The following is a 26,652-nucleotide window of genomic DNA, read 5'->3' on the forward strand; positions in this document are numbered from 1 at the left end:
TGGATCCTATGTCCCTCTCCCTCTCTGCCCCTCCCTCACTTGTGTTCGTTCTCTCGCTGTCCCTCTCTCTTTCTCTTTCTCTGTCTCTGTCTCTCTCTCAAAAATAAAAACATTTAAAATTCAGGGTTTGGGACATGATCCAACTATTAGCTAGGTCTAGACCTGTGGGAGTTTTTTGCCAAGATTGGGTCATAGAAAAGAGTATTGGAAGTGAGGTAGAAAACCTAAGAGGTCAAGATGTTGACTGAATTGTCCCTGCTGACATTGAAGACCAAGGATGATGGCAGCGGTGGTAGAGAGAGTGAGATTATACTGATCTTTTCTGGAATTGATATCTGATCAGTGTTAGGCTTATGGTAGATGTGCAGGCTAGTTATTTGAAACCAGGAATATGACTTGGTTAATTATCAGAATTTCTTGTCTGTTTCTTTTTCTGCCCTTACATTCTTTAATAAACACAATACATGCTGTTCACTTATTCTCAATTTCCAGGGCATTAAAGTTAACCTACTCGATAAAATATTAAAAACTATTTTAAAAAGAAGGCTTTTAGTTTTGGCCATTCTTGAATTAAATGAAAACTTTCACTTCATCGTCATTTACATCTTAAATATTGTATTTTTGGAACACCTCTGTATTGCCCAATGTTGTATTTGGTATTTTGCTCGTCGTGTGCTCGTTTGCTCGTTTTCATTCATTTTGTATTCTGTTGCTTTCGGTGGCATATTTTTTCCTTGTGTTTTAACTGAGGTTTCGGTATAAGATAAAGGTCTGGAATAATTGCGATGCCGTAGATTTTTAAAGTCACAATGCTGTGATAATATGTTTGTACGCTGCTGTTTGTCCCTTTACTTTCTCTTATGTGAAGGAGACAAAATAACAAAACCCAGCTGAAGTGTTTTGAGAAACATTTGAGTTCTGTTTGAACTGAACTTGTAAATAACTCTTCTGTGATGTCACCGGTAATATTTGTGAAAGTATAGTACATTTTTAAAATAAATAGAAAAGAAACACGGATACATCGATGAATGCTGTCCATATCCAGTAAACAGTTTAAAACAAGGAAAACATTTTCATTTCACAAGCTTTTTCTGAGGTAGTATTTTCATGATAGAGGACCTTCCGATTGTTCCTTAATTTATTTTCCTGGATTCCATTTCCTGATGAATGAGACCTGCTTCTTTACCATTTCGATGGAAGTGAGATGAAAACCTGTTCTTTGTTTTAGGTCCTCCTTGGAGAGATTTACACAGGCACTAGTGTAGCGAGAGTAATAGTGAAGGAGTTAAAAGCGAGCGCGAGCCCAAAGGAACAAGATACTTTTTTGAAAAATGGCGAGCCTTACTAGTAAGTACCTTAAGATGTGTTTTGTAAACATAGTCCGGGGTCTGTTGAGGACCAGGTGTTTAAAATGACTTTGCAATGTATCGTATTTAAATTGTGATGAATGTTAAAATTTAGATTACTGTCTGAACAGGTGTGCTCGTGTGCTCCCTGATGAATGACACGTGACTTTTCTTTTCCCCAGTGTTCTTCAGCATCCAAATATTCTTCAGTGTGTTGGACAATGTGTAGAAGCAATTCCCTATCTCCTGGTGTTTGAGTTCTGTGACCTGGTAAGTTTTTAGTGGAAATTCAAGGTCAAGCGTTCAAAACGTGACACCCAAGTGTTTTTGACAGATAGAAATGCCGGATGAGGGACTGCTTTCACTTCTGTCCCCCGTTTTAAAAACTTTACAATGTGCTAAGTCATTACCTTTTGAAAACAGTCCTGACGGACACTTACGTCAGTGTTGTTTTTACACTCCATCCCTATGCTGAGCTGTTCACATGCATTTCATCTAATCATATTTGTCCACACTTTCTATATGATTAAAGTAAGGCTCACGGAGATTGAGAAAATGTTATTCATCAAGGATATGCCAGAGCCAGAGTTTGGATCTCCAGCATCCCCTTCCCGAGAGCTTGAGGTCTTGACCTCAGCTAGGCAGTTTGAAACACTTTTCCCCAGTGAGGTAATCATCGTACCTGTAGAGTACCCGTGACCTGCCAGGCTTTTAAAATAGTGAATGTATGTGCCGTTTAGATTTTTAAATAGATGATTTTTTTAACCCAAAATTAATAGCCTCACTTCTTCGCATGGCAGCATTACTGAGATTTATAAGTTGGAAAAACTGTGTTTGTGCAGTTTGTGCATAAAAGCCGCACAAACACGGTTTTTATGAATACTAATTTTTATGTGAAAAGTTCCTGTAAACATGTTTTTTTAAAAAACTGGGTTTTGATTGATTTCTTTGCATCGCCTCAGTTTTCAGAACGTGAAAACATTAAGATCGGGCACGGAAAGGTGGGAGTACATCGAGATAAACCCCCAGTTCGTTCAGACAGTATTTTCAGCCGGCAAAATTAAAACGGGCAGTAACCATTGTGGATTTTTGTTCTAATTCCAAAGTGTGATTTGAATATTCCTCTTGTTGGCAGTGGTAGTTAATTACAAAGAAAAATTAATAAACTTGATATATTAGCTTTCATTGGATTATATCAGAGTAGCCCCCAGTCTCAGCGACTGCTGAGAGCAGAGTGGTTCTCACTGATCTTGTACGTCAGCTCTGTTCCAGGCTGTGTTCAGCTTCACTCTAGGATCGGTGTATTTTATATTCTCTGTAGGTGCTGGGAGGGGGAGGATGTATATTCTGGTACATTCTGTGCAAGTGTATCTGTATAGGTCTTCTGGGTCAAGCATATGAGGTGGTTCAAATCTCCTGCATCCTTCTGATTTGGGGGGACATTGATAGAGGAGTCTGAGTCTGTTTTCTATCGGTTATTAAGAGGCACAGTAGAATCTGCTCTGATTACAGATTTTCCTTATAATTCTAGTTGTATTTGCTTTGAATGTTGTGTCAAGGATACAAATTTAGAATTGATGCAATGTCTTGTAATTTTAAGCTTTCATTATTATGAAGGGACTCTTCATAAGATTAAAAGCATTACTGAGGATTAAGTCTGTGCTTTACTGATATTAATATAGTTATCCCAGCCTTTTTTGGTTAGAATTTGCCTGGTTTGTCTAAGTCCTTTGGTTTACATCACCTGAAAATAGCTTATCGTTAAAATTTTGTTAATCTGTCAGTCTTGATCACTTACCATGGAACATGTGGTCCGTTTATGTTTATTGCATTTATGAGATAGTTGGAATTTTTATGTACCTATTTTGTATTATTTTTCCTACCTACTTGTTTCAATTTTTCTGTTTTGCTTTTCTGCTAACCTTCTTCTGGATTCTTGGTGGGTTTTTTTGGGGGGGTGGGGGTGGTGGTTGGTTCAGTTTTTCGCACCTACTAGTTTGGATTTTAGATACTGTTCTTAGTTTTTGGTACGATGACACTGGAAGTTACAATATGCATATGTAATTTGACTAAGTCTAAAATTAATATTTTAACCCTCCCCCAAAGAAGCTGGGACCTCATAGAGCTTTCCCTCCAGGTGAGGAAAACTGAAATCCCATTTGCTTTTTTGTCCCAAGGCCACATTTTCTCCGAACATCAAAGGTGCTTCTTTGTTGAACACCTGCTATTGGAAGACGAATTCCCACATGGATCCATGGATCCGGAGGGAGAGTTCGGTCACTGTCCTCTAGGCCTCCTTGGTAGTGAGAGCAGACATGTGATCGTGGTTATTTAGCCCGATAAACCTTTGAATGGAGGCATGAGAACTAAGAAGATGAAGTACTCGATGACATTCCTGATTATTTTATTGCATTTACGTTTTGTTTTATCTCAACGTTATCAGTCATAATGTTTATGACCCTCGGTTATTACAACATGAGAACTGCTCCTTTTAGTCTGGCTCAGGCTAACTGATGTGACGGGTGATTCTTGTGCGGACAGCGTTTGAGAAGCTCTATGGTCTAGTGTCTCTGTGTGAGGAGACAAGTCTGCAGTCAGAGTTGTAGTTTTCTGAGACACTCTATGGTGGTTCTTTTGGGTCCCTAAGCTCTTGGTATTTTTTCTTTTTTTTTTTTTTTATTTATTTTTTATTTTTTATTTATTTTTCAACGTTTATTTATTTTTGGGACAGAGAGAGACAGAGCATGAACGGGGGAGGGGCAGAGAGAGAGGGAGACACAGAATCGGAAACCGGCTCCAGGCTCTGAGCCATCAGCCCAGAGCCCGACGCGGGGCTCGAACTCACGGACCGCGAGATCGTGACCTGGCTGAAGTCGGACGCTTAACCGACTGCGCCACCCAGGCGCCCCGGTATTTTTTCTAAATAGCAATCAAAACACTCTTCCTGATCAAACACAACAAAAATGTGGCAGGGAGCATATCTACTTGAAATACCACAATTCTCGTAATTATAAAACTATCTCAGGGCGCCTGGGTGGCTCAGTCGATTAAGTGTCTGTCCCTTGGTTTCTGGCCCAGGTCATGATCTCGCGGATTGTGGGTTCGAGCCCCCCGTCAGGCTCTGTGCTGACAGTGTGGAGCCTGCTTGGGGTTTTCTCTCTCTCCCTCTCTGCCCCGTCTATTCCTGGAAGTTTTATTAGACATTATTGTTTTTCCTGGAATGGTAAAAGCTTCTGGATGCTCACCTTTTGTTGTCTTCTAAACGGTTCAGGCGATGGGTTTAGTTTTAGTGCTATTCTAATTCATTTTTTCACCAAGCTGCTTGTTCTTTTTGGGAGTAGTAGCTTAACCTACTTTATAAAGAAACTGAAACATTACAAAGCACACAAACAGCTCCTTTACAATTACTATAAAAAAGTCAGAGTTGACAAGATTCAAGAGTATTCTTTGTATCTTTGTCATTATACATTTTTTAAAATGTTTATTTTTGAGAGAAAGAGAGAGCGTGAGTGAGCATGAGCAGGGGAGGGAAAGAGAGAGAGAGGAGACACAGAATCTGAAGCAGGCTCCAGGCTCCAAGCTGTCAGCACAGAGCCTGACGCGGGGCTCAAACCCATGAACTGTGAGATCATGGCCTGAGCCAAAGTCGGACGCTGAATCGACTGAGCCACCCAGGTGCCCCTTATGTAAATATAATAAATACATGCTTTTTGTTAACATTCTTTTTGTATGGTTTTTACCCAGGACATTTAGGTCTCACATTTAAATGCATATTCTCCACGTACTTATTAGACTGAGTATGTAGAGAATATTAACTTACCTAAAGTTGTACTGGTTTCCGTATTTTGGGGTGAGGATTATGCATATAGCCCTCCACAATTAACAAATAAAACTTTTTTTTTTTTAATTGTGTACACCCATTCAACAAATACGACTCCTTGAAACATTTTATGTGAACCTCCTAAGTCGTCATGGGAGAATGTTCACTCCTGTAGCTAGATGTTTGGAAAGAGCTCCTCACCCCCACCAACAGCTTTCATTGGTGGTGCAGAGCTAATAGCTATTTTTAATTTAAGTGCACTGCCCAGCGGTACATTGATCAACAACAAAGCCTTAAAAGCAATCATTGTTTCTCAAAAAATTACAAGAGTTACCATACGACCCAGCAGTTTCACTTGGAGGGACATATATCCAAAATCATGGAAAGCAGCATCTCAAAGAGATGTTCACACGCCCCTGTTTATAGCGGCATGATTCGCAGTAGCCAAAAGGTAGAAGCAGTTCCAGAGTCCATTGGTGGATGAGTAAGTAAACAAAATCGAGTCTATACCGTGGAGTATTACTGAGTCTTAAAAAGGAAGGAAATGCTAACACCTCCAACATGGATGAACCTTGAGGGCATGATCAGTGAGATAAGCCAAACCACTGGAGGAGGATCCTGCGTGGCCCCACCTATGAAGCATCTACAGCAGTCAGACTCACAGGGACCGAGAGTGGGATGGTGGTTGCCGGGGACTGAGTTGGGAGAGATGGGGAGTGTGCTTAATGGGGACACAGTCTCAGGTTGGGAAGATGAAGAGTTCTGGAGAAGGACGGTGGTGACGGTGGCACCGCAGCGTGAATGCTCTTAATGCCCCTGAACTGTGCACTTACCAGAGGTTAACATGGTAGTGTTACGTTACCAGTTTTTACCACACACGTGCAAATCGATGACTACTTACTGTTATCTAAGGTGCCATCCCAGCTGGTCCCTGTGCTAGCAGGATGCTAGGAAGTGCTCTGAGTGCCCAGTCTCCTGTCCCAGTAGAGGCTGTTGACCCAGGGAACCCTCCACCCTGCCTAGCGGCGAGGGTCGCGTTTGTGTCATTGGACAGTTTCGGGCTCATCACCTCTGGGCCCTGCTAAGCTTCAGAGGGAGCGGGGTCACCAGCTCTGAAGTCCGCCTGCCCAGGCTCAGTGTGTGCAGTGGCTCCGTGGCAGGAATGGTCAGGTAGCATCATCCCGGTGAACCAGAGAGGGCACCCACCTGCGGGGATGTCCCCCCGACACACCAAAGCCTCGCTTCAGTACTGAGCCCTGCTCCCGGCCTGGATGCCCCACAGCCCTCCCAGAAATAGGCCATCCAGAGCAGAGGGGCGTCACCTGAAGCAAAACCGCCCACTGGCAAGGATCCAGAGGACAGAGGGTAATAGCTTGGGCTTGGTCATAAGCAGCTGCGGCCACAGTGAAAGGAGCCACTATCTTCGCATGTTCTTAGTAGGTCAAGAGCTATTGAATGAACATTGGCCTTTCAGTCGTCATCGGGCGGTGATCATACGCAACGATAACATCTTTTAAATAGAAAGGAGAGGATATTTTTGCACTTAAGTCATTCTGGTGATGTGGAATTACCGGTCTGTTGTTGAAAAAGCACTTTATCTTAGACTTTTTATGAAAGAAAACGAAGAGAGAGCAGGTCTGGTAGCTGGACTGTAGCCACCAGTTTGGAACGCTCATGGTGCCGTGCTCAGGGAAGGAGCGATGATTGCGGGGTGCCGTCTCCGGCTTTCTGCCGTGGAAGGTGCACACCGCTCGCTCGTGAGTGTCCAGGCATGGAGATTGCTTTTGGATAGGGACCGCTCACTCAACAGAAGCGTACCAGGCACCAGCTGGGTACGAGGAGCTGTGCCCGGCGCCCTGGGGAACACAGGCGGGTCACCCGGGTCCCTGTGTTTCCTACCTGGAGAGCCAGGCTGGCCCGCCTTCGGGTGCTCATCCTGCCACTCGTGTGTCACTCTGGAAAGTTACCTGACCTCTTTAAGTCCCAGTTTAGGCCTCTGTAAAATGGGGATAATGCCACCTACCCTGCCACCTACCCTGACCGTTAATAAGCTGGTAAAGTAAGTTTTGGAGCACATGGTAAGTACTCAAGACATAGGAGCTCTTTCTATTCATATTTAGTTACTTAAATGGATCGCAGTTAGTGATTGAGTAAAGGTCTGAGTAGTGTGTATTGGAGTATGGCAGTTCTGGGCACCTGGCTGGCTCAGTCGGGAGAGCATGCAACTCCTGATCTCAGGGCCATGAGTTCAAACCCCACATTGGGTGTAGAGATTACTTTTACAAAAAAAAAAAAAAAAAAAGGAGAAGTATAGCAGTTCTAACTGGGATCATTGGAGAAGGCTGACTTTGGAGAAGGAGTTTGCTCAGCACGCAAGAGCAGTTGGATAGACCTCCTAGCGGGAACAGCCCCTCAGTCGTTGTCCCCCTCGGGAGCCGGGGGGGGGGGGGGGAAGGGGGGACACGCACGTCCTGGTGAGAGAGGCAGGCTGACCTCTGCTGGAAAAGATGAGCTGAAAGGGTGAAAAGCAGAGACAGGCCACTCTGGAGCCCAGACCGAGGGCCGAGGTGGCAGAGAGAGGAGTGCAGGTTACACGTTGCTCTGTCTTAATCTTTCTGAAGATTCATCCGTTTCTTTGACTCTTGTCACCTGACTCCGAAGCAAGAGACAGTATTTTCTTTGCGAGGGAGCGTTCTTTTTGGCTTTCTGATCGCCGATAAAGCAGAGGACGAGTTTCTGAAAGGAATTAGCAGTAGCCACATGAGAATGGGAAAGAAGTCCGTTTGGGGTTCTCGATGCGCTGCATGTTCCTCTGTGGGGCTTGCTTTAGTCCGCCTCTTGTCAGGAGTCAGGGCCGCTTAGAATCATGGGCTCTCAGAGCCGAAGGAACCTTGGCCATGCCCACCAAGAGGCCTAAGGAAGGGATAGCTCTAGCCGTTCTGTGCCGGACCTTGTGCTGGGGACGGGGTATCCGTTACTCACTTCGTGGGTGTTGAGAGTCCTTGTGAGGTGGGTTGGCAGGAGCTCCATTTTACAGATAGGGAAACCGAGGCTGAGGGAGATGAAGGTGCTCATTGAAGCGCCAAACCCAGGCTTCAGCACCAGGCTTTCTGTTCTTCTTTATTTGGTTAATTGGCTTGCCTCAGGTCACATGATTACCAGTGGCAAAGTAGGGATTTTAATTTATGGCTTAACGTTATTCTGTGTGTTTCTATACCACGTGGTTTAACGGCTGTACATGTTTTTTCCACCAGAGGGGAACCTGCACTTTAGAACTGTCCTTTCGTACAGAAGATGCCTAGTTAATGGGCTTAGTCTAATGTCTTAGTTACAAATGTGTTCATCAAGTAAGCCCATGCACGGGGAGCCTTCTAGGTGCTGGGCAGACAAAGATGAATGACATGTCCCTGCTCCCACAGAGCTCATGAAGAAGAGAGGGTGTGGGGTAACAGTGGAACAGAGGCGTGTGTGACAGGGCCCCTGGCCAGAGGCAGCAGAGAGGACGACGATGCAGCATGATCAGGCTTGACAGCGAGGGTGTCCCCGGGCCCTGCTGGTGGCCTTTCCCTTCCTCACGCCTGGCTGCCGCCCTGGGCTTTGGTGAAAGTAGGCCTTGCCCGGGACTTGGCGATGGGTTGGACGTCTAGAGACAGAGCGGACTCGAGGACGAGGCCTTCGGTTTTGGTCTCACCCACCGGGAGGATGGCGATGCCATTTCCCGAGACGGAGCAGGTTGTCCGAGGTCTGCATCAGACCAGCTCGACTCGAGGTGCCTCGGAAGGCATCCAGGAGAGGGCGTCAAGTCAGCAGTTGGGAAGATGAGTCTGGGGCTTGGGAGGAAAGCCTCAGGAGGGCTTTGAGCCTGAGAAGTGCATTAGAGATGATTTTTAAAGCCTTGGGGTGGGTAGAGTCGCCCGAGAATGAGTGTCCGCAGTGGCAGGATGGATGGAGCCCTGGGCTGTGCCAACACTTGCTGATGAGCAAGGGGAGGAGGGGCCAGCACAGGGGCCTGGAAAAGTCATGCCAGTGAGCTAGGAGGAGACCGGGAGGCGGGGGGGAGGGGGGAGGGATGGCTCTACCCTGGCAGTGCTGGTGAGGGGCGGGGGGGGGGGGCGGGCGGGCAGCAGCGGTGGAGCGTGGGGGAGGCGTGGGGACGTGGGGACGGGGTCATGAGGGAGTGGGATCCCGGGAGGTGGGCCAGCCGGTGCAGGCCAGGCTTCAGAGTGCACGTGTGCGAAGGGGGAAGGGGAGAAGGGGGAATGGGACGGCCGGGGCAGGAGGAGTGTGGAGGCAGAGGGAGGCTCGTTTGGTTCCTGGTTGGACCGACCTGAGGGGTGTCTGAGCGTGTGAGCACAGGGGTGAGTAATCCGTAACAACGGCACTTGGTGCGTCAGGGGATGGACGCTGGCACGTGAGGGCTCGGGGCCGAGGAAGCAGCCTCCGGCGGGCGGGGACACGGCCGGACGGGTACTGGGGCGTTGGCTTCATGTGGACATTTCCTTCTGTCAGCGGGGGCCGAGTATGTGGCTGTTTATGCCGGTCTTGTACCCTTTCATTCCAGTTTCGTTTAAAAATCATAAATTCTCCCCCACAGTCCTCCTGTTAAAAGTATAAGAGACTGTAATTTTCCACTCCTAGAACTCCTCGCTGGTTGCGTTTTCACATTGTGATGAAATGAATTCATCGTTCCCGGTGCCCCGAAGAAAGCTGCGTATGCCCTCCTGGTGGCCCGGGCTGGAATTTAAGAGGACACTAGTGCGCCTCTGTCTGAAGGTCTGCGGGCCGCTCGGTGCGGTGCGTGAAGTCCTTCCCGGCCCCGGCTCCGCGCAGTCCTGAGTGCGGCGCTTTGCTGCCACCTAGTGTCACACGTCCTTCTTTTCCAGGCTTTCTGGGAGGGTTTGGGGGAGGATCTGAGAAATTTTTAAGACTTGGATAAAGGGAACGATTTTAATTCAGAATATATTGCTGTTCTTGGTGGGTTTTTCTTTAAATAAGGGACCAAAGTAATAATCCCTGTCTGCTCACCAAGTACCACGCAAACATAAATAAAGTAAACCTGGCGCCTCAATACGGTTTTGTCTGTTTTGGATAGAATGAATCCAGTTTTGGTATTTATTTAATAGAAACATTTTTACCGTAATTAAAGATTTTACGCTGATTTTTCTTCTCAATGGTGGCACCAGGAGAGCCGACGGTCTTTCTAGAACATAGAACCAACCCTGGGTCCTGCACAAACCACCGCGAGTCCCATCGGGCTCCTCCGTAATCATTGGTGTCAGCTCCTCACCCAGCTTAGAGGTGTGTTTGCCAGCGTTTTGCTAACTGCTGACTTTGTCCCCCGGGCTGGGGGTTGGGGGCTGGGGGTTGGGGTCGGGAGAGGCCAAGCTGGAAACATTAGGGGTGGTAACATTCTTAAGCAAAATCCCCTTGTGCTTGTTATGCATCTTCTGGTGAGATTTGGGGAGTGAATTACTGCGGAGAGAAGACACCTTGAGCACAGTGGATGGTGATGAATATCCAGCTGCCGCTTGAACAACATGGGTTTGAGCCGGGCGGGTCCCACACGTAGAGTTTTCCCGACAAATACAGGCCAGTGCTGTAAATATATTTTCTCTTCCTTATCATTTTCTCCACACTTTCTTTTTTCTGGCCTACTTTATTATAAGCACATAGTCTATAATATATGCCACATAAAAATATGTGTTAAGCAACTCTTTGTTATCAGTAAGGCTTCTGGTCAACCACATGGTTGCTAGTGGTTGAGTTTTTGGAAAGTCTGAAGTTCTGTGTGGATTTTCCACCGCTCGGGGGTCGGTGCCCCAACCCCGTCATTGTTCAGGGCTGAACTGCACTTTAGATAACCTTGAAAAATAACTCCACCCACTCTGCCATTCTCCCTTCGTGGCCAGAGTCACTTGTGAAGTGTTCACTGTTTGCCAGCAGCTTCTGTTTGTTTTGAGAATTGGCCAGATACAGCACAGCATAATGCTACTTTTGTGTGAGGGTGGTTTTTTCTTAGATGGATATTGCAGGAAAGGGGTTGGACAAATGGATTTAAGTTGCCATTTCACTGGTAATGTAAATAAAAAGCTGTTCATTTTCATATTTAGTTTCCATGTGGGCCACCTTATGAAAATCTCATTAGCCTGTAGGCCTGGAGCTTTTTGCTGGTCTTAGTCTGGATTAATGTATTTGTCATGAGACTCTGTCTTTATTCCCACCCACTCCAACACCGGGTAGAGCCTAGCCTGGGGGAAGGTGGGGTGGGGGTGGGAAGGGGCATGTATTTTTATTTTTGAGAGAGAGCATGCACAAATGGAGGAGGGACAGAGAGAGAGGGAGACAGAATCTGAAGCAGGCTCCATGCTGTCAGTGCAAAGCCCGACGCGGGCCTCAAACGAGATCATGACCTCAGCCGAAGTCGAATCCTTAACCCATCTAGTCTCCCAGGCTCTCTGGGACATGTGTTATTCAAAGGCAAGAAGGGTCTCTTCCTCTCCTAGAGCGGCTTGTGATTCCAGCATCACGTCTGGGAGGAAATAAGAGGTAGGACATACGGGTCCTGAGGGCACGAAACTGCTTCCCTGGCAGAGCAGTCCCATTAAGTTTGGGGGGATCCGACAAATGCATGTGGCTGACATGAAGTTATTTTACATTCATTCTTATAAAGTAAATTGATTTGATCTGCAACCCTAAGTGGATTTTCTTGACAGGTTGGTAAAACTAAACAGTAGAGCTACAGCCCCACCGTTTATTGGCTGTGGCCTCGTGGAGATTTCTTAACCTCCTTGAGCCTCAGTTCCACAGCCAGGAAATGTTTCAAATTGCAGGAATTATTCGAGGCAGCAGGTGTAGACACTCCCAGCACAGTGCTTGGCACACTGCTCAGAAGTTCCGATGGCAGTAATTATTAATTTCAACATTATCATTCACATAAAAACCACTGAGACCGGGAACGAAAGCCTTTAGATGTTGCAGCGGGCCTAGAATTTACATTGCGGTGTGCAGTTAAAGGTAGGCAAACGTTTGTCATGGAATATTGTGTTCTAAGGTTTTATTCTGGGTAGAATTGGATAAATTTGCTCTTTCCTGACAGTTGCAAGAAATGCATTCTGTTCTTTAGTTGGTTACCTTCCTCAGGAGTCGTTACTTGACCCAGGTATAATGACAATCGAAAGCTATTGGCTTGCTTTCTAAATTTTGTTAACTGTTTATATAAAGCTTTAGTTGGGAATTAAGTCCGATCAATAAATATTTACTCGTGATGATAAGGAGAATGTGGAAGATTTTATTTCCTTAAACGTGTATTCCCCAAAACATACAGTCCTAAATTTAAGTCCTGAAAGAGGGATGCCTGCCTGGGGGCTCAGTCTGTTAAGTGTCTGATTTTGGCTCAGGTCATGATCTGGCAGTTTGTGAGTTCGAGCCCCACGTCAGGCTCTGTGCTGACACCTCAGAGCCTGGAGCCTGTTTCAGATTCTCTGTGCGTCTCTCTGCCCCTCCCTTGGTCATACTCTTGTCTCTCTCTGTCTGTCTCTCTCAAAAATAAACATTAAAAATTTTTTTTTAATAATAAAGTCCTGAAAAAGAGGCAGAGTAACACGGGGCAGTCCGGCAGGGATACCTGGAGGGCCTGGCGTTGCGGTTGGATGTGCCTCAGGAGGCGTCCGGTGTGAGTTTGTTCATTTTCCTGTCCACGCTGCCAGACTCTGAATAGGCTTAGTAACTTTATGCATTTTTCTGGAGGGAACATTTTCCGGAATGTTCTTTCTCCGAGCGGTCTCGGGGCCACACCGGGCCCTGGGGGAGCTGGCAGAGACTTGGCCAGCACTCAGAATGCTTTCCCCCCCTCCGCCAGCCGGTCTTCTTTCGTTCTCTCCCTCTCCGTCGCTCTCGAGTGCTCTGGCAGTAGCCTTCATGACCTGTTGTCTGGCCGTGTGTGTCGTAGAATCCTTATAGGCAGTGCACATGTGGCACCATTTATTCTACTCTCCGTATCGTCTCAGTTACGTGGAAATTTCTGTACCTCTGCACATAGTTTAGGTTGTGCATCACTGAGAAATTATCTAAGTTTTACTGTTTGGTTTTACGTGTGTTCATCTAAACTGATAGTTTATTTAAAGATAAACTAACGTTTGGTTAGAACGATCCTAAAAGATGATAGTGTTTTCTATACTTTTAAAATATTTGGGTGGAATTACTCTTTGTAACTTGGAACTTGCTCTTTAGTAAGGTCCAATCTTAGTGAGTTCTAATAAATAATAGTGGACACGGGCAGAGGCATGTGTGTGGTCGCCAGCGTGTTCGCCTCGTCCCCTCTGGAAACTGACCTGCGCTGCCTTTTGCAGGGTGACCTAAAAGCTTACCTGCGCAACGAGCAAGAGCACGTGAGGGGGGACTCGCAGACCATGCTGCTGCAGCGGATGGCCTGCGAGATCGCGGCGGGCCTGGCCGCCATGCACAAGCTGCACTTCCTGCACAGGTGGGTCCGTCCGTCGGCGCCCCGCTCACCGCCCGGGCTGCGCCGTCCGCGTGACGGTTCCGGAGAGTACTTGGAGGGTGTGTAAGCAGAAGCTGTCCGGGACGCCCCGGGTCAGAGCGAGGGTAGAGCTGGGCTTCGGTCAGACCGGAACCGGGGAACAGGATGTCTGCATACAGCCTGAGGTCCGGAGACCATTTCCAGAATTTCAGAGAATGTAAAAAATTGCACATTGCTCAGCCGGGGGCAGACGGCGTCCGTCTCCCCGCTGACGTCTCTCTGTGCTCCCCTGTCACGTCAGCTTCAGGCTGTGGTCCTGATTGTGCGATTTCAGGGTGGGTCCCGCTGCCCATCCCTGGGGGGGGAGGGGAGGGTCTGCTAGGCCAGCATCGTCTGTTTGTAGAGGGTCACAACAGGGGTGCCAGTGCTCTGAGAGGCCTGCCCTCCCACCTCAGCCCCCCGCCCCGGGCTGGGTTATAGGTGGTCAGGGGGTGTGCGTGAGCAGCAGTCAGTATAATGTATCTGTGCCGAAACCTTCCTGGTCCCACTTGAATAGCCGCAGCTCTTTGGAGCGCATTGTGTTTGGCTCAGACCATTGATGTAATTTTTGTAATTAATGTTTTGTAAAAAAGCGCTTTGAGTCCTATCGGAGATGATGGTTCTGTGAACCCAAAAGGAGATTGCTGCTTATTCTTCTCTAGCCTTCTGAGCTCTGATTTACGTTTAAAATATGTTTGAGGGGCACCTGAGTGGCCCAGTTGGTTGAGTGTCCAGCTCTTTTTTTCTTCTTTTAACTTTTTTTGAAAAGTGTTTACGTATTTATGAAAGAGAGACAGAGCATAACAGGGGAGGGGCAAAAAGAAAGACACAGAATCCGAAGCAGGCTCCAGGCTCTGAGCTGTCAGCACAGAGCCCCATGTGGGGCTCGAGCTCATGAACGGTGAGATCATGACCTGAGCCGAAGTTGGTCGCGTAACCGACTGAGCCACCCAGGCACCCCTGGTGTCCGACTCTTGATTGCGGCTCAGGTCACGATCTCGAGGTTCGTGAGTTCAAGTCCCACATTGGGCTCCACGCTGATAGTGTGGAGCCTGCTTGGGATTCTCTGTCCCTCTCTCTTTCTCTCTCTGCCTTTCCCTGGCTCGCTCTCAAAATAAATAAACTTTGAATATATAAATAAAAAATAAAAATATGTTTGAAATTATTTCTCAGGTCTCCAGGGAAACCAGCTTCTCTTTAGTTTAGTTTTTTTTTTTTTTTTACATTTTATTTATTTTTGAGAGAGAGAGAGACAGAGCACGAATCGGGGAGAGTCAGGGAGAGAGAGGGAGACATAGAATCCGAAGCAGGCTCCAGTCTCTGAGCTGTCAGCACAGACCCTGATGTGGGGCTCGAACTCACAAACCGTGAGATCATGACTTGAGCCGACGTCGGACGCTTAACCAACTGAGCCACCCAGGCGCCGCTCTTCAGTTGACTTTAATTAGATAATGTAACACTTAACAATCCAAAGCCCTGAAAAGGCACACCTGTGTGTTTTGACGTTAAGGTCTATGAGGTATTCTATTTTTTAAGAGGTAGGTTTCATAGGAATATATTTATAGTATGATGCCATTTTTTTTTTAAATAAGAAAACACCTGCTTGTATGTTTAGAGCTGTGTATGCGTGCGTGCGTGAGAACAGACATGGAAAAGTACCCTGTCACATTCTCAACATTATTCAGGGTAGGAAAGAAAGAAAATTATTAACATTTTTCTCATACATCTATATCTTATTTGGCATGCATAGTGGGTGAATCATTCTGATAAAGGGCTTTATAAAAGACCCCAGAGATTATGGGTTTCTTCAAGCCCAAGGCAGAATCCCTTATACAAAACTTCGAAATGTAAATGGTCTATTTGCTTCATGACAGAGAAATCTTATATTTCGTATCTTTAATATCTTATAGCAGGTTAATACCCAGCATATTTGTATTGTTAATCTTTTGTAAGTCACAGCAGATTAATCCCTAAAAGCTGGTTTAGGAATTTTTAGATTTTGGAAGATGGAGCGTTTGGAGAGAGTATCATGTCAGAGTCAGCAGCACAAAGGTCTCAGAGGCAGCTAGAAATGGCATTAAAGTCCAAGTACGTTCCTACTGCTGTATATTAAAAATTGGCAAAGACCTCAAAACATTGGCAACCCATGAGTTGAGGTTTTTTTTTAATGTTTATTTATTTTGAGAGAACATGCACACGTATGAGAAGGGGAAGGCAAAGAGAAGGAGAGAGAATCCCAAACAGGCTCCACACTCTGCATGGAGCTCAACTTGGGCCTCATCTCACAACTGTGAGCTCGTGACCTGAGCCGAAATCCAGAGTTGGATGCTTAACCCACTGGGCCACCCAGGTGCCCCTTCCTGTGATACCCTATAGGTTGAAGTCCTACTTGATTTAGGCTTTTGTGAACTTCAGAACAAATACAGGTGACGAATTAAATCACATTTATGTTTGGATGTCATCCAGGCACAAAAACTCAAGGTGAAGAATATTTAAATTGTTAGCACCCCCCTCTCTCTCTCTCTCTCTCTCTCTCTCTCTCTCTCTTTTTAAGTAGCCATATTTTAATTAATTTATTTATTATTATGTTTTTGGTGGTAGCAAACTGTATAGCATATTTTTAAATTGGAATTCAGAATATTCATTGGCTGACTTAAAGTCAGGTTTCTGTGTTGGTTGAAAATAGAATAGCCCACATGTCCAACTAAAAGCTGTCAGCTATGTTTGGAAACTGATCTAGTAAAGCATCCGCAATTAAATTTTATTTTTGCTTATTGTTTAAGAGGAGACTTATGCCTGGGTCTTAGGTAGCCTCCATCTCCGAAGCTTACATGTGACATCCGTGAAGGCCATGTCAACAGCAGAAGCTGCCAGCGGGTTACGTTCCACACCATTCCGCCACTCTGGCCGAGAGCCTGGGACTTCCCGTCCCCTGCCCGTCAGGCTTCCTGAGCCGCTCCAGTGAGATGCCACAGGTCACCACCATGAGCTAAGTGCACAGAGGTTCTAGTGAGTAGCCTGGGCCTCATGGTGCCTCAGGTAGCTGAGGGATGGAGTACCTGGATCGTTCGTGAGCCTCCTTAGGATTTTCCTGGTTTATTTATATTTTTTGAAGTTTATTTATTTATTTATTTATTTTGAGAGAGAGAGAGAGAGAGAGAGAGAGAGAGCGAGAATCTCAAACAGGGATAGTGCTGATAGGGCAATGGGGTTCAAACTCCCGAGTGTGAGATCACGACCTGAGCCGAAACCAAGAGTCGGACGCTTAACTGACTGAGCCCCCCAGACACCCCAGGATTTTCCCTGTTTTAAAGTTAAGGTTACCTTCTGCTGAGAAACACGGAGGTTCTCCGGCTCTCAGAGTGTGGGTATCCAGGGTTGCAGGAGCATGATAGATAAACACTAGGGTTAGGTTCTGTTTTACATTAGTTTTTCTTAAATTGTACTGTGGGTGTTCACACTGGTAAAGATTAGAAAGTCTGGTTACTAATCGGCTTGTGCTCTACAGCTGGCATGAGCAGATCTTTCAGCTGGTGTGTTATTAGGAGATTTCATTAATTTGTGTGCATGTAAATCTTCAAATTTTATCTTTTCAAATTCCTTCTAATGTTTCGTATTCTAAAGATTAGTCTTTAAGGAAAAAAATTTCGTGTGGCAATAAATATGATTGCTGTAATTCTTTTGATTATTTTATTTTACTTTTGAAGATCTAACTGGCTTTATTAAATTATTCATGAATTGGGCAGCCCCCATCCAGCAAGTCAAGGGGGGGCTCTCCCTAATTGATAATCTTCTATCAAAGCCACCTGTAGCGTCTGGCCCTTAGTGGTGTTAAATGAAAAGAAGACACGATTGTACTGTCACTTTGCTTTTATGATGCAAATCTAAGGATTTTCCTTATACAGGCTGTGGAATCTGGCTTGAGCTACAAGTCTGCAGACACTTGACCAGTAATGAGGGCCCCAGGCACAGGGCCTCACCTCTTCTAGCCTCGTGTTCTTCACTCGTAAGATCCTGGTCATAGAGCAGAGCTGGGGTTCAAAACCAGAGCTGGGGGCTCCGAGGCCCACACTCTGAGCCAGTGAACTACCCTAAGCACTCACTAGGCACCCTTTTTTACTGGTGGCATGATACTGTATATCGAGAGACAGCAAGATACTAGTTTCTTTAAAAAACAAAATCAATGAGAATTTACTGTAGCTTGCTTATAGATACACTAAAGTATACCTGGATGTGAGGCCAGAAAACCCATCCCATTTTTACCAGTGCCACAAAATTATTTGTTATCATTCATTATAAATTACTTGGGAATAATTTATGTGAGAAAGACACAGGACTGCGTGGAGACAGCTATGCAGTCTTACTGAAGGACGTAAAATACGCGAGCAGATGGAGAGATGTGCCCCATTTTATGGTGGGAAGGCAGGCAGCACAAAGATGTCCGTTAACTCAAAATTGAGAAGTAAGCTTCACAAACAATGCCAGTAAGAATCCTCACACGATTTTGGAGGGGGAGTGAAATTATCTTCAGCTTTATATGGAAAAATAAACGTCTAGAAGAGCCAGTGAAGTATGAAAAAGGGGTGAATTGGGGCAGCAAGGGAGGCTTGCTTTACGAGGTATCAGAACTCAAAGTCAGCTACTGAGATAGAGATCAGGACGGTTTTGATGGAGAAACAGGTAAGTGGCCAGTGGCCAGTATGAGGAGCAAGTTCATGTATGGCAAAGTGATGTTCCTGTCACTGGGGAAAAGGTGGCTTCCCTATCCAATGTGGGCATAGTTCGTTACCCATCGGTGAAAGTACTGGACCTCTGCACCACCCTGTATATAAAAATAAAGACGTAAGAAATAAAGGTGATTCCGGCAAAATTCCAGAAGGCTGTGTGTATGCGTTACCGAGGGATGAGCAAGACCTCCTGTCTGGGAAGGTCTTCCTTTCCTGAGGTAGGAAGCCTGGGAGTTGTAAAATAAAGGATAGATACTACATCAGAGGCTGACTGTTCTCTGCAAATGAAATATTTTGTGTGGCAACAGACACCGCGACAAAGTCCGTGGACGACACACCTGCGAAGATGTAGCTGCCAACGCAAGGAGCGGCCCGGGGGGCGAACGTTCACGATACACAGCGGGCCTCAGAATTGGCGAGAGAACATCGACCCCTAGAAAGACGGGCAGAGACAGGGCCGGGCCAGCGGACGGGAGGATGATCACATTCAGTAGCTAGGGACACGCAGGTCAAAGTCACAGAACCTCAGAACTAAAGGAGCCCCTGCGTCTGTTGCTGGTAGGGATGTGGGGGGAGTTTCCTGAATTTCGTGTAAATCATTACAAATTTTGAAGAGCTTTCAGGGCGGGAGCTGTATAATTAGAAATCCACGTTCCCTTTACCCCCTGCTAGACTCACTTCCCTAGGACATGGAAGCCCTGGAACTTAAGGACATGGATGAGAACGATCCGTTACTGCACCGTGTCGTCTGAAGGGGCGGCAAAACAAAACAAAAAAAAACCACAACAAAGCAAGCTTCATTGTGGGGAGTGAGAACCCATCTCAGTCCGTCCGGCACTGTGGAAGTACCACGCGGCTACCGGAGGGACAGCTGCTGTGCTGGTGACTCCGAGGGCTTTCCGCATTGTGTGATGTTGTTGAGTAAAAAAATGAAAAAAAGCGAGGATGTAGAGAGGCGGGCGTAATGTCGCATAGAGCAAATGCCTTCTTGTGTGTATACTGTGTGTATGGGAAAAGTACAAAAAGATTATAGCTACCAGTCTGTTGAAACATGTTACCTGGAGGGTGGAGCTGGGGGAGGAACATTTTTTAACATTTATTTATTTTTAAGAGTGCGGGAGAGGGCCAGAGAGAGAGAGAGGGGGAGACACAGAATCTGAAGCAGGCTCCAGGCTCTGAGCTGGCAGCACAGAGCCTGATGCGGGGCTCGAACTCACAAACGGTGAGATCAGACCTGAGCCGAAGTTGGATGCTTAACCGACCAAGCCACCCAAGTGCCCCCCCTCCAAAAAAATTTTTTTAATTAAAAAAAATTAAAAAACTGTGCTTCAGGAAGCCTTAGAAAAAGCCTAGTATTCCAATAACCCAGTTAATGCAAAATGCAGGTATGCTGTGCAGAGAGGATTAGGGAGGACAGAGCTGGAGGTGGGGGCCGGCCACGCCAGGGAAGCGATGCGCACCGCAGGAGGAGCGTGTGCGAGAAGCAGAGGGAAGGTGAAAGTGGGTGTCTTCGAGGGGAGGGCCACTTTGCCTTGGGACCCTAGGTGTCAGTTTAAAACCATCGGTGCTAAGTAATGTATTGGATGTTGCATTTTTCTAGATGGTCCTGGGCCTTTTGGGAAAGTCAGTGTTCTGGGACCCATGGTGTAGTGCTGTGTTCTTAAGCCCGCTGGTTTGTCACTTGCTAAAACGTGCACACCTGAAACACGCCGGCCTTCTCTGACCCTGATCCGATGTGGCCTTTTAGCCCCGGCTTGGATTCTGAGAGTTGTGTGATGGGGAGTACCGGCCCCACCGCAGGCCTACTGCGTTTTCACTCACCTTCTCCGTGATCCCGACGCACGCCGAGTGTGATGCGGTTGTGTCCGGAAGGCAGTTCGTTGGCAGCTTGGCCCCGCCCTGGTTTGGACATCTTCAGGACGGGCCCAGAGGATCCCCTGCCTTATGTCAGAGTCCCCTCTTTCTTAAGGACTTTGAGGGGCGTCACCAGGGTGTTGAGGGCAGTCGCTCCACGCTGACCGTCTAGCTGGCTCTGGGGAGTGTCCTCTGTCAGCCCCTCGTTCTCTTCCAGGGCACCGCAGCTCAGGAGGTGGCCGCAGACAAGACTCAGAGGGGCCCTCGCGTGCTCTCTCCACTTACCCCTCCTCTCCTTACACCTTGCCCTACAGTTCAGCCTCCCCGGCAGCCTCTGCTTCCGCCGTCCAAGGAGGCTGTTGCTCTCTGGGCTCTGCATCTGTGCCATGCTTTGCAAAGGACCCTCAACGGAAAGCTGGAGCGCATGTGGAGCTCACCTCTGGTATTTGGTTTCTCTTCAGGGTCGGAGCCCTGGGCTGTCCGCTGTGCGGTACCTGAAAACCGCTTCCTTATGTATTTTGTGCAGTCTGGTCATTGTTTCCAGTGAGGAGATGAGCCATAACCAGGGGTGGAGACCCTTAGCAGCCTGACCATCCACCTCAGTGTCAGCTGTGGCCCAGCCCTGGGGAGAGCGGAGAACTGAAGGCTTGGTATGATCCCCGGGCCTCAAAGCCCAGGCCGTCGGTGGTGGACAGCATCCTGGCCAAACCTTTTCCTCAGGGCCCACCCAGCGCTTCACGGTGCAGGTGTTCTGTGTACACGCAGAGCCTGGCGGGTGCCTGGCATGCAGCGGGCGCTCACTAAATGCAGCGTGGTTTAGCTAGCAAGGACTTACCTAGTAAACAGGAGCAAAAGCGGTCAAGACCGTGTCCTGGGTGCCGTTTCAGAACCCGTTTGCTTTCGTCTTGTGCTCGCACCTTTCTGAGCCACATCCTGCAGTTTCTTCAGAACCACGGAATGATTATTTTAACACTTTCACGGCTGCCAGAGGCAGAGCGCTGTGAGCAAAGCAGGGGGTTGGGGCTCAAGTTGTTAATTCAGCGCTTGTCAGAAGATACGCCCCGACCTTTAATACTTCCGACCCTGTCGCTTCTGTGAAGGGATAATCTTTTTCCTGAAGTGCTTTGTCAAGATGACTTAAGATAATGTACGTCACGCCCTAGGAGAATATTCAGTGCGAAGTTTCAGTAACTTTGCTTCCCGTCTGTTGCTCTTTTTGTCAGGAGTTGGGCCGTCTCAGGAGAGTGTGGGTAACATAAATAGAGCCATTTTGAAAGTGGCTCCGGCCCCGCCGAGCTGTTTCCAGTCGAGCAGTCCTTCTGGAGATGGGTTAACACTAGCTCTGGTGTGAGCTGAGAGCAAGCAGCGATGCTTCCTGGTGAACCCGGGTGGGGAACTCCTCAGATCTGTGGGTTCCCGCCTCCCGTGTCGGCCTGCTCCACTCACACAGCGGAGGCGACGGCCGTGGGGACTGAGCCAGACAGAGCCTGTCGGGGCCGGATCGTCTGGCACCCTCACCACCAGACCTGTTTTTCAACTCGAAGGAGAATACGCTGCGTATGTTTGTATTCCCCGACCCAAAGCAGCCATTGACGTCAAGAATTACCTGTGCCGTTAAGTTACAGCTTTGTGTTTTTCTGGTCTTTTGCTTTGCGTACTGTTGGGCTTCAGAGAAAGTTTGTAGCGATTTTGCGTCAAATTAGAGACCTTTCGTATATAGCTTTATTTTACCCCTGCGAAAGCTTGTGAGTGTGCGTCCCTGTTTGTTCCTGCGGAAACCGAGGCTCTGATGTGTTAGGTGACCTGCCCCGGGTCGCCTTTGTCTGCCGCTTTTCCCTCTGGGACGTGTGTGGCTCTGGGTCTGTGTGGGGTGGAGGCAGGGGGCAGGTGTGCAAGCCCCCCCAGCCGCACCCCCGTTTTTGGCCTCATCGCTTCGGTTTCCAGGCGACGAGGAGCGTTTCCCTGAGAACACCGGCCGGGTCGTATTCGAGTGTTAGGATGCCTTTTACAGTGAGAGCCGCGGCCTTTCGCTTCTGTAACTTTTCGTCTTTTCTGTAGCCCTCGCGTCCGATGTGTGTCAGGACCTGCACTGAGCAGGCGTGAGGAGCGGGGACGCGGAGCGGCCCAGGAGCCGCTCGGACGGATGGCCCGCGGGGAAGGCGCCGAGGCCTCTGCAGGTGCCCCCGCCAGCGTCAGGCGGCCCGCGCGGGCCTTGGTGGAATGAGGCACCCAGCTTTTAACTCCGGCCCGAGGAGGGGGACGTGGGGAAGGTTAAGAAGGATCTGTCAACGGAGACTGCGGAAATGCCCGTCAGGGGTGCTCGACACCGAACCTCTGCTGGCGGAACCCGCGGCCCTGTCCTGTTGCGGCTGCCGGTCCCGCGCACGGTGCTACCTGCCTGGAAGTGTGTCCGCTTCCCTGCTCTCAAATGGTGTATTGATTCTTCCTCCCTCCTGCCTCCTTCGTTCCAAACAAGGAGACTAATTTTCTTCTTAAGATTGGAAGTTTTGGGGCACCTGGGTGGCTCGGTTGGATGCCCAACTTCAGCTCAGGTCGTGATCTCTCGATCTTTGTGAGTTCAAGCCCCATGTCAGGTTCTCTGCTGTCAGCTCATAGCCCACTTCAGACCCTCAGTCTCCCTCTCTCTGTGCCCCTCCCTCCCTCTCTCTCTCTCTCTCTCTCTCTCTCTCTCTCTCTCTCTCTCAAAAACAAATGAACGTTGAAAAACAAGATGGGAAGTTTCTTGTAGCACCTGGGTAGCTCAGTCGGTTAAATGTCCACCTTTTGATTTTGGCTCAGGTCATGATCTCACAGTTCATGGGATCAAGCCCTGCGTCAGATTGTGTGCTGACAACACAGAGCCCACTTGGGATTCTCTATCTCCTCTCTCTCTCTGCCCCTCACCCACGCATGTGCGCGCGCTCTCTCACCTTCAAAATAAATAAATACTGGGGCGCCTGGGTGGCGCAGTCGGTTAAGCGTCCGACTTCAGCCAGGTCACGATCTCGCGGTCCGGGAGTTCGAGCCCCGCGTCAGGCTCTGGGCTGATGTCTCAGAGCCTGGAGCCTGTTTCTGATTTTGTGTCTCCCTCTCTCTCTGCCCCTCCCCCGTTCATGCTCTGTCTCTCTCTGTCCAAAAAATAAATAAAAACGTTGAAAAAAAAATTAAAAAAAAAAAAATAAATACTAAAAAAAAAGATTGGGAGTGTCTCCTTTGCTCCCAGACACCACAGGCCCGAAAGCTTCTGAATGGACACTGAAAATTACCACTAGCAAACATAGCGTAGAGAAGAGTTGAACATAACCCGTTGGAAGTCTCAGTCCGCACCTGTTCGTCGAGGACCAGCCGTACGCATGAAACAGCCCTCTGCTTGCTGGCCTGACGTGTTGTTGCTGGCAGTTACTGGTGGGGACGGCCTCTCGCTGGCTCTGCCACCCTAGGGGAGTTCCTTTGCTCCTAGGCCTGCTTCCTCATCTGTAAATAAGGAGCATGATAGCATCCGCCTCCAAGGTTCGTCGTGAAGAGTGTATGTGTTAATACGTGGCTGGAGCTCAGAGAAGTGCCCGTGTAGAGTGAGTGCTTTGCAAATAACAGCCACTGATGTGTGCCTCAATCAGTGCTGCCGTCACCAGCCTCCTTAGCGTCCTGTTCCCCATGTGGAAGCTTTGAAGATAAGAATGGAATCACTATAGGATTGTCTCCTACGATCAGAGGAAGACAGACATGTGGAGTTTTGGACCACAGAAAGCCAGTTTTTATGATTTGAAACTAAATTCAGTATGCTTTTCTGTCTTGACTTAGTGGACTTTTTAATTCCTGTGCCGAATGACGATTAAAAAGATAAAAAAGATTAAAAGATGATCAAGGGCTTATACCAAAATCCGAAGTGTTGACTCTGTTGTCTGTATGGAAAGTTCCTTCTGAAAAAGCAGTTTTTACTTTTCACTGGGTATGTTTTTGAGAATTAACATGTTGTTAAATCAACGATACAAACGAACTGTTTTAAGCAAGTCCTGAAAATGTGTTCTTTACCTACCTGTGGAGAGGTGAGGTTTGCAAGAAGTAATTTGGAAAGGGCCTCCTTAGAATGCTCACATGTCTTTGAGAAAAAAAAGTTAAAAAGCAAACATTTTTAATAATGTAGATTAACTTTAGGTGCTTGAGGCTGTAACTTTATTCATATATACTCCTAATAAACAGACTACCGCTAGACTGTTACTCAAGTAATACAAGTTACTGTAAAAAACTATTCAGACAACTTAGTATTTTAGAATTCTTGGTCACTCTTAAAACATTGGGAAATGAGCCGTTGATCTGGTATTGACACAGCACAAGGTAAAGACGTGGTCAGCGTTTAACCTTAGCAGTTGTTTGTAAAACCATCTGATCGTCACCAGGGACTTAAGTAACAAAGAACGTGACATATAATCCCTTTCCCGTTAAAAAAGAATCTAAAACGTTATGGAGCCAGGGAGCCCAGCACACCACTCTGCTTTGTAGCAAATCTGAGGTCACATTGTGCTGTTTGCGGGTTCCCGTTGTCCTCATGCTCACATCCCTCTTTCTGTTTTCAGTGATTTAGCCCTGCGGAATTGTTTCCTTACCTCGGATCTAAATGTGAAAGTGGGAGATTATGGGATAGGACTCAGCAGGTACAAGGTAAGCCAAGGTTTAAAGATTCTCTCCTGAAGCTGATTTGATTTCATAGTCCCGAGGTGGTCATATCACAAATGCCACCTTGTTCGCCAAAGGAGGGTAAGATCTTGGCCACGTTGCCTTTCTGGAGAGCGGTTTGTTCATTTTAACGGTAGTGTTGGCTTCTGACGAGCAGTTTGTCGAGATGAGTGGCTCTGTGCTGAGGTTTTGTGACCGCTTTCCAAAGGCTTTGCGTAAAAAGACTTTTACACTGTGTAATTGATGTAATTTGATGGTGCAGAATAAATTTTAGCATGAACCAATGGGCAATGATTCATGACCACCTGTATCAAAAAATAATACCATGCATGTCATATCAATATTTCTCCAGTAGAGTTTTGGCCCAAATTGAGTAAGCTTAGAAGTTTAGATTTTTAAACTCTGCCATAACTATATCCCCAAAGAAGATAAGAGGTAGTTGAGGTTTTCACTTGTTTTTGTGTAGCCCAACTGCATGAGGTAGTGTGACGTGGGGCACAGAATGTGACTGACCTGGCTCCACGCCAGCAGCAGGGACACGAGGGTCGTGTCTGTTCTGTCTTACGGGGTTCTTGTGAGGACCCCGGGGTCATATTTTCATAGTATTTTGTAACTGAAGTACATTATGCAAATATAAGTTGGTTATTTGTCTACACGGTACCTCTAGTGTCTTGAGCCCTTGCTGTCTACCAGGCACCTGAAGTAATCGCGGGCATTATCTCATTTAATCCTCACCATAAAGGGAGGTGGGAATTGTATGATCCCCATTGAACAGATGAAGAAAAAGGCTTATTAGCGTATTTGTTGGCTGCCCAGGGTCAGATAGCCAGCAGGTGAACGGTTGAGCCTGGACTCACAACCCAGTCTGTGTCATTCTCAAGTCTGTGCTTTTATTCAGTAACGTAGGCACTGCTGTCCTACTTGGGGCATAAGGCCCAGCATGTTTTAAAAGATGTTTTGCTCAGAGTCTGTGTTCTGTGCATCCGACGTGGCGTACCTTCCTTTTCCAGGAAGGAAGGTTCATGGCTGGGCGAGCGTTCATGGCTCAGAAAGCAGCTCATGGAGCCCAGGAGGCTTCAGAGAAAAACCTCACCCACCTCCTGCCCAGAAAATCTCTCTTGACGCCCACTTCTTTGTCTGATGTGTCTTTTGGGTTGAGTATTTGTTTTCTGAGAATGACCTGGTATTAAATCATTGACTTCGCTAAAAAAAAAAACATAATAGAATTAAAAATTCTGTATGTTTTCTAATAAAACAGGAGGATTATATTGAAGCAGATGATAAAAAAATTTTCCCTCTGCGATGGACTGCTCCAGAACTAGTAACCAGCTTTCAAGACAGACTACTAACTGCGGATCAAACGAAATATAGTAATATCTGGTACGTCCTGATTTGCCATTCTGTCCGACTTTTGTGTAGCCAAGACTTACCTTCTTTCTCCTTGAGTGCTTAAGGAGAAGTAGTTGAATAAGATGTAGGAACACGGGAGTGCCCGATGGTGTGAAAAAGACAGTTTATTGACATCCTAGCAATTATCACAACTGTGATATCATTAACTTTTCTCTTACCTGTTCAACAGTAATAAGGTCCATACATGTAGGAACCGGGTCTGTTTTCTGTGTCGACTGTAGGGCCTACAGTATAATGGACGTTTTAAATATTGACTGCAGTGAACGAAAAAAACAGAAGTTTGGACCATTATGTAATACTGTG

At 47.1% G+C, this 26,652-nt stretch overlaps 1 protein-coding gene across 2 annotated transcripts in view; it reads left to right on the top strand.

Moving 5' to 3' along the window:
* The window catches only part of LMTK2 (lemur tyrosine kinase 2), an 81,825-nt gene that overhangs the window by 36,347 nt on the left and 18,826 nt on the right, over positions 1-26,652 (top strand). For both annotated transcript variants that reach the window (XM_006941919.5, XM_006941918.5), the window contains exons 5-9: positions 1,229-1,347; positions 1,529-1,616; positions 13,515-13,648; positions 24,840-24,924; positions 26,198-26,319. In XM_006941919.5, the coding sequence (XP_006941981.2) occupies positions 1,229-1,347; positions 1,529-1,616; positions 13,515-13,648; positions 24,840-24,924; positions 26,198-26,319 (548 nt within the window). The remainder of the gene's footprint in view (positions 1-1,228; positions 1,348-1,528; positions 1,617-13,514; positions 13,649-24,839; positions 24,925-26,197; positions 26,320-26,652) is intronic.

Source organism: Felis catus, chromosome E3 (assembly GCF_018350175.1).
Source record: "Felis catus isolate Fca126 chromosome E3, F.catus_Fca126_mat1.0, whole genome shotgun sequence".
Taxonomy (NCBI): domain Eukaryota; kingdom Metazoa; phylum Chordata; class Mammalia; order Carnivora; family Felidae; genus Felis; species Felis catus.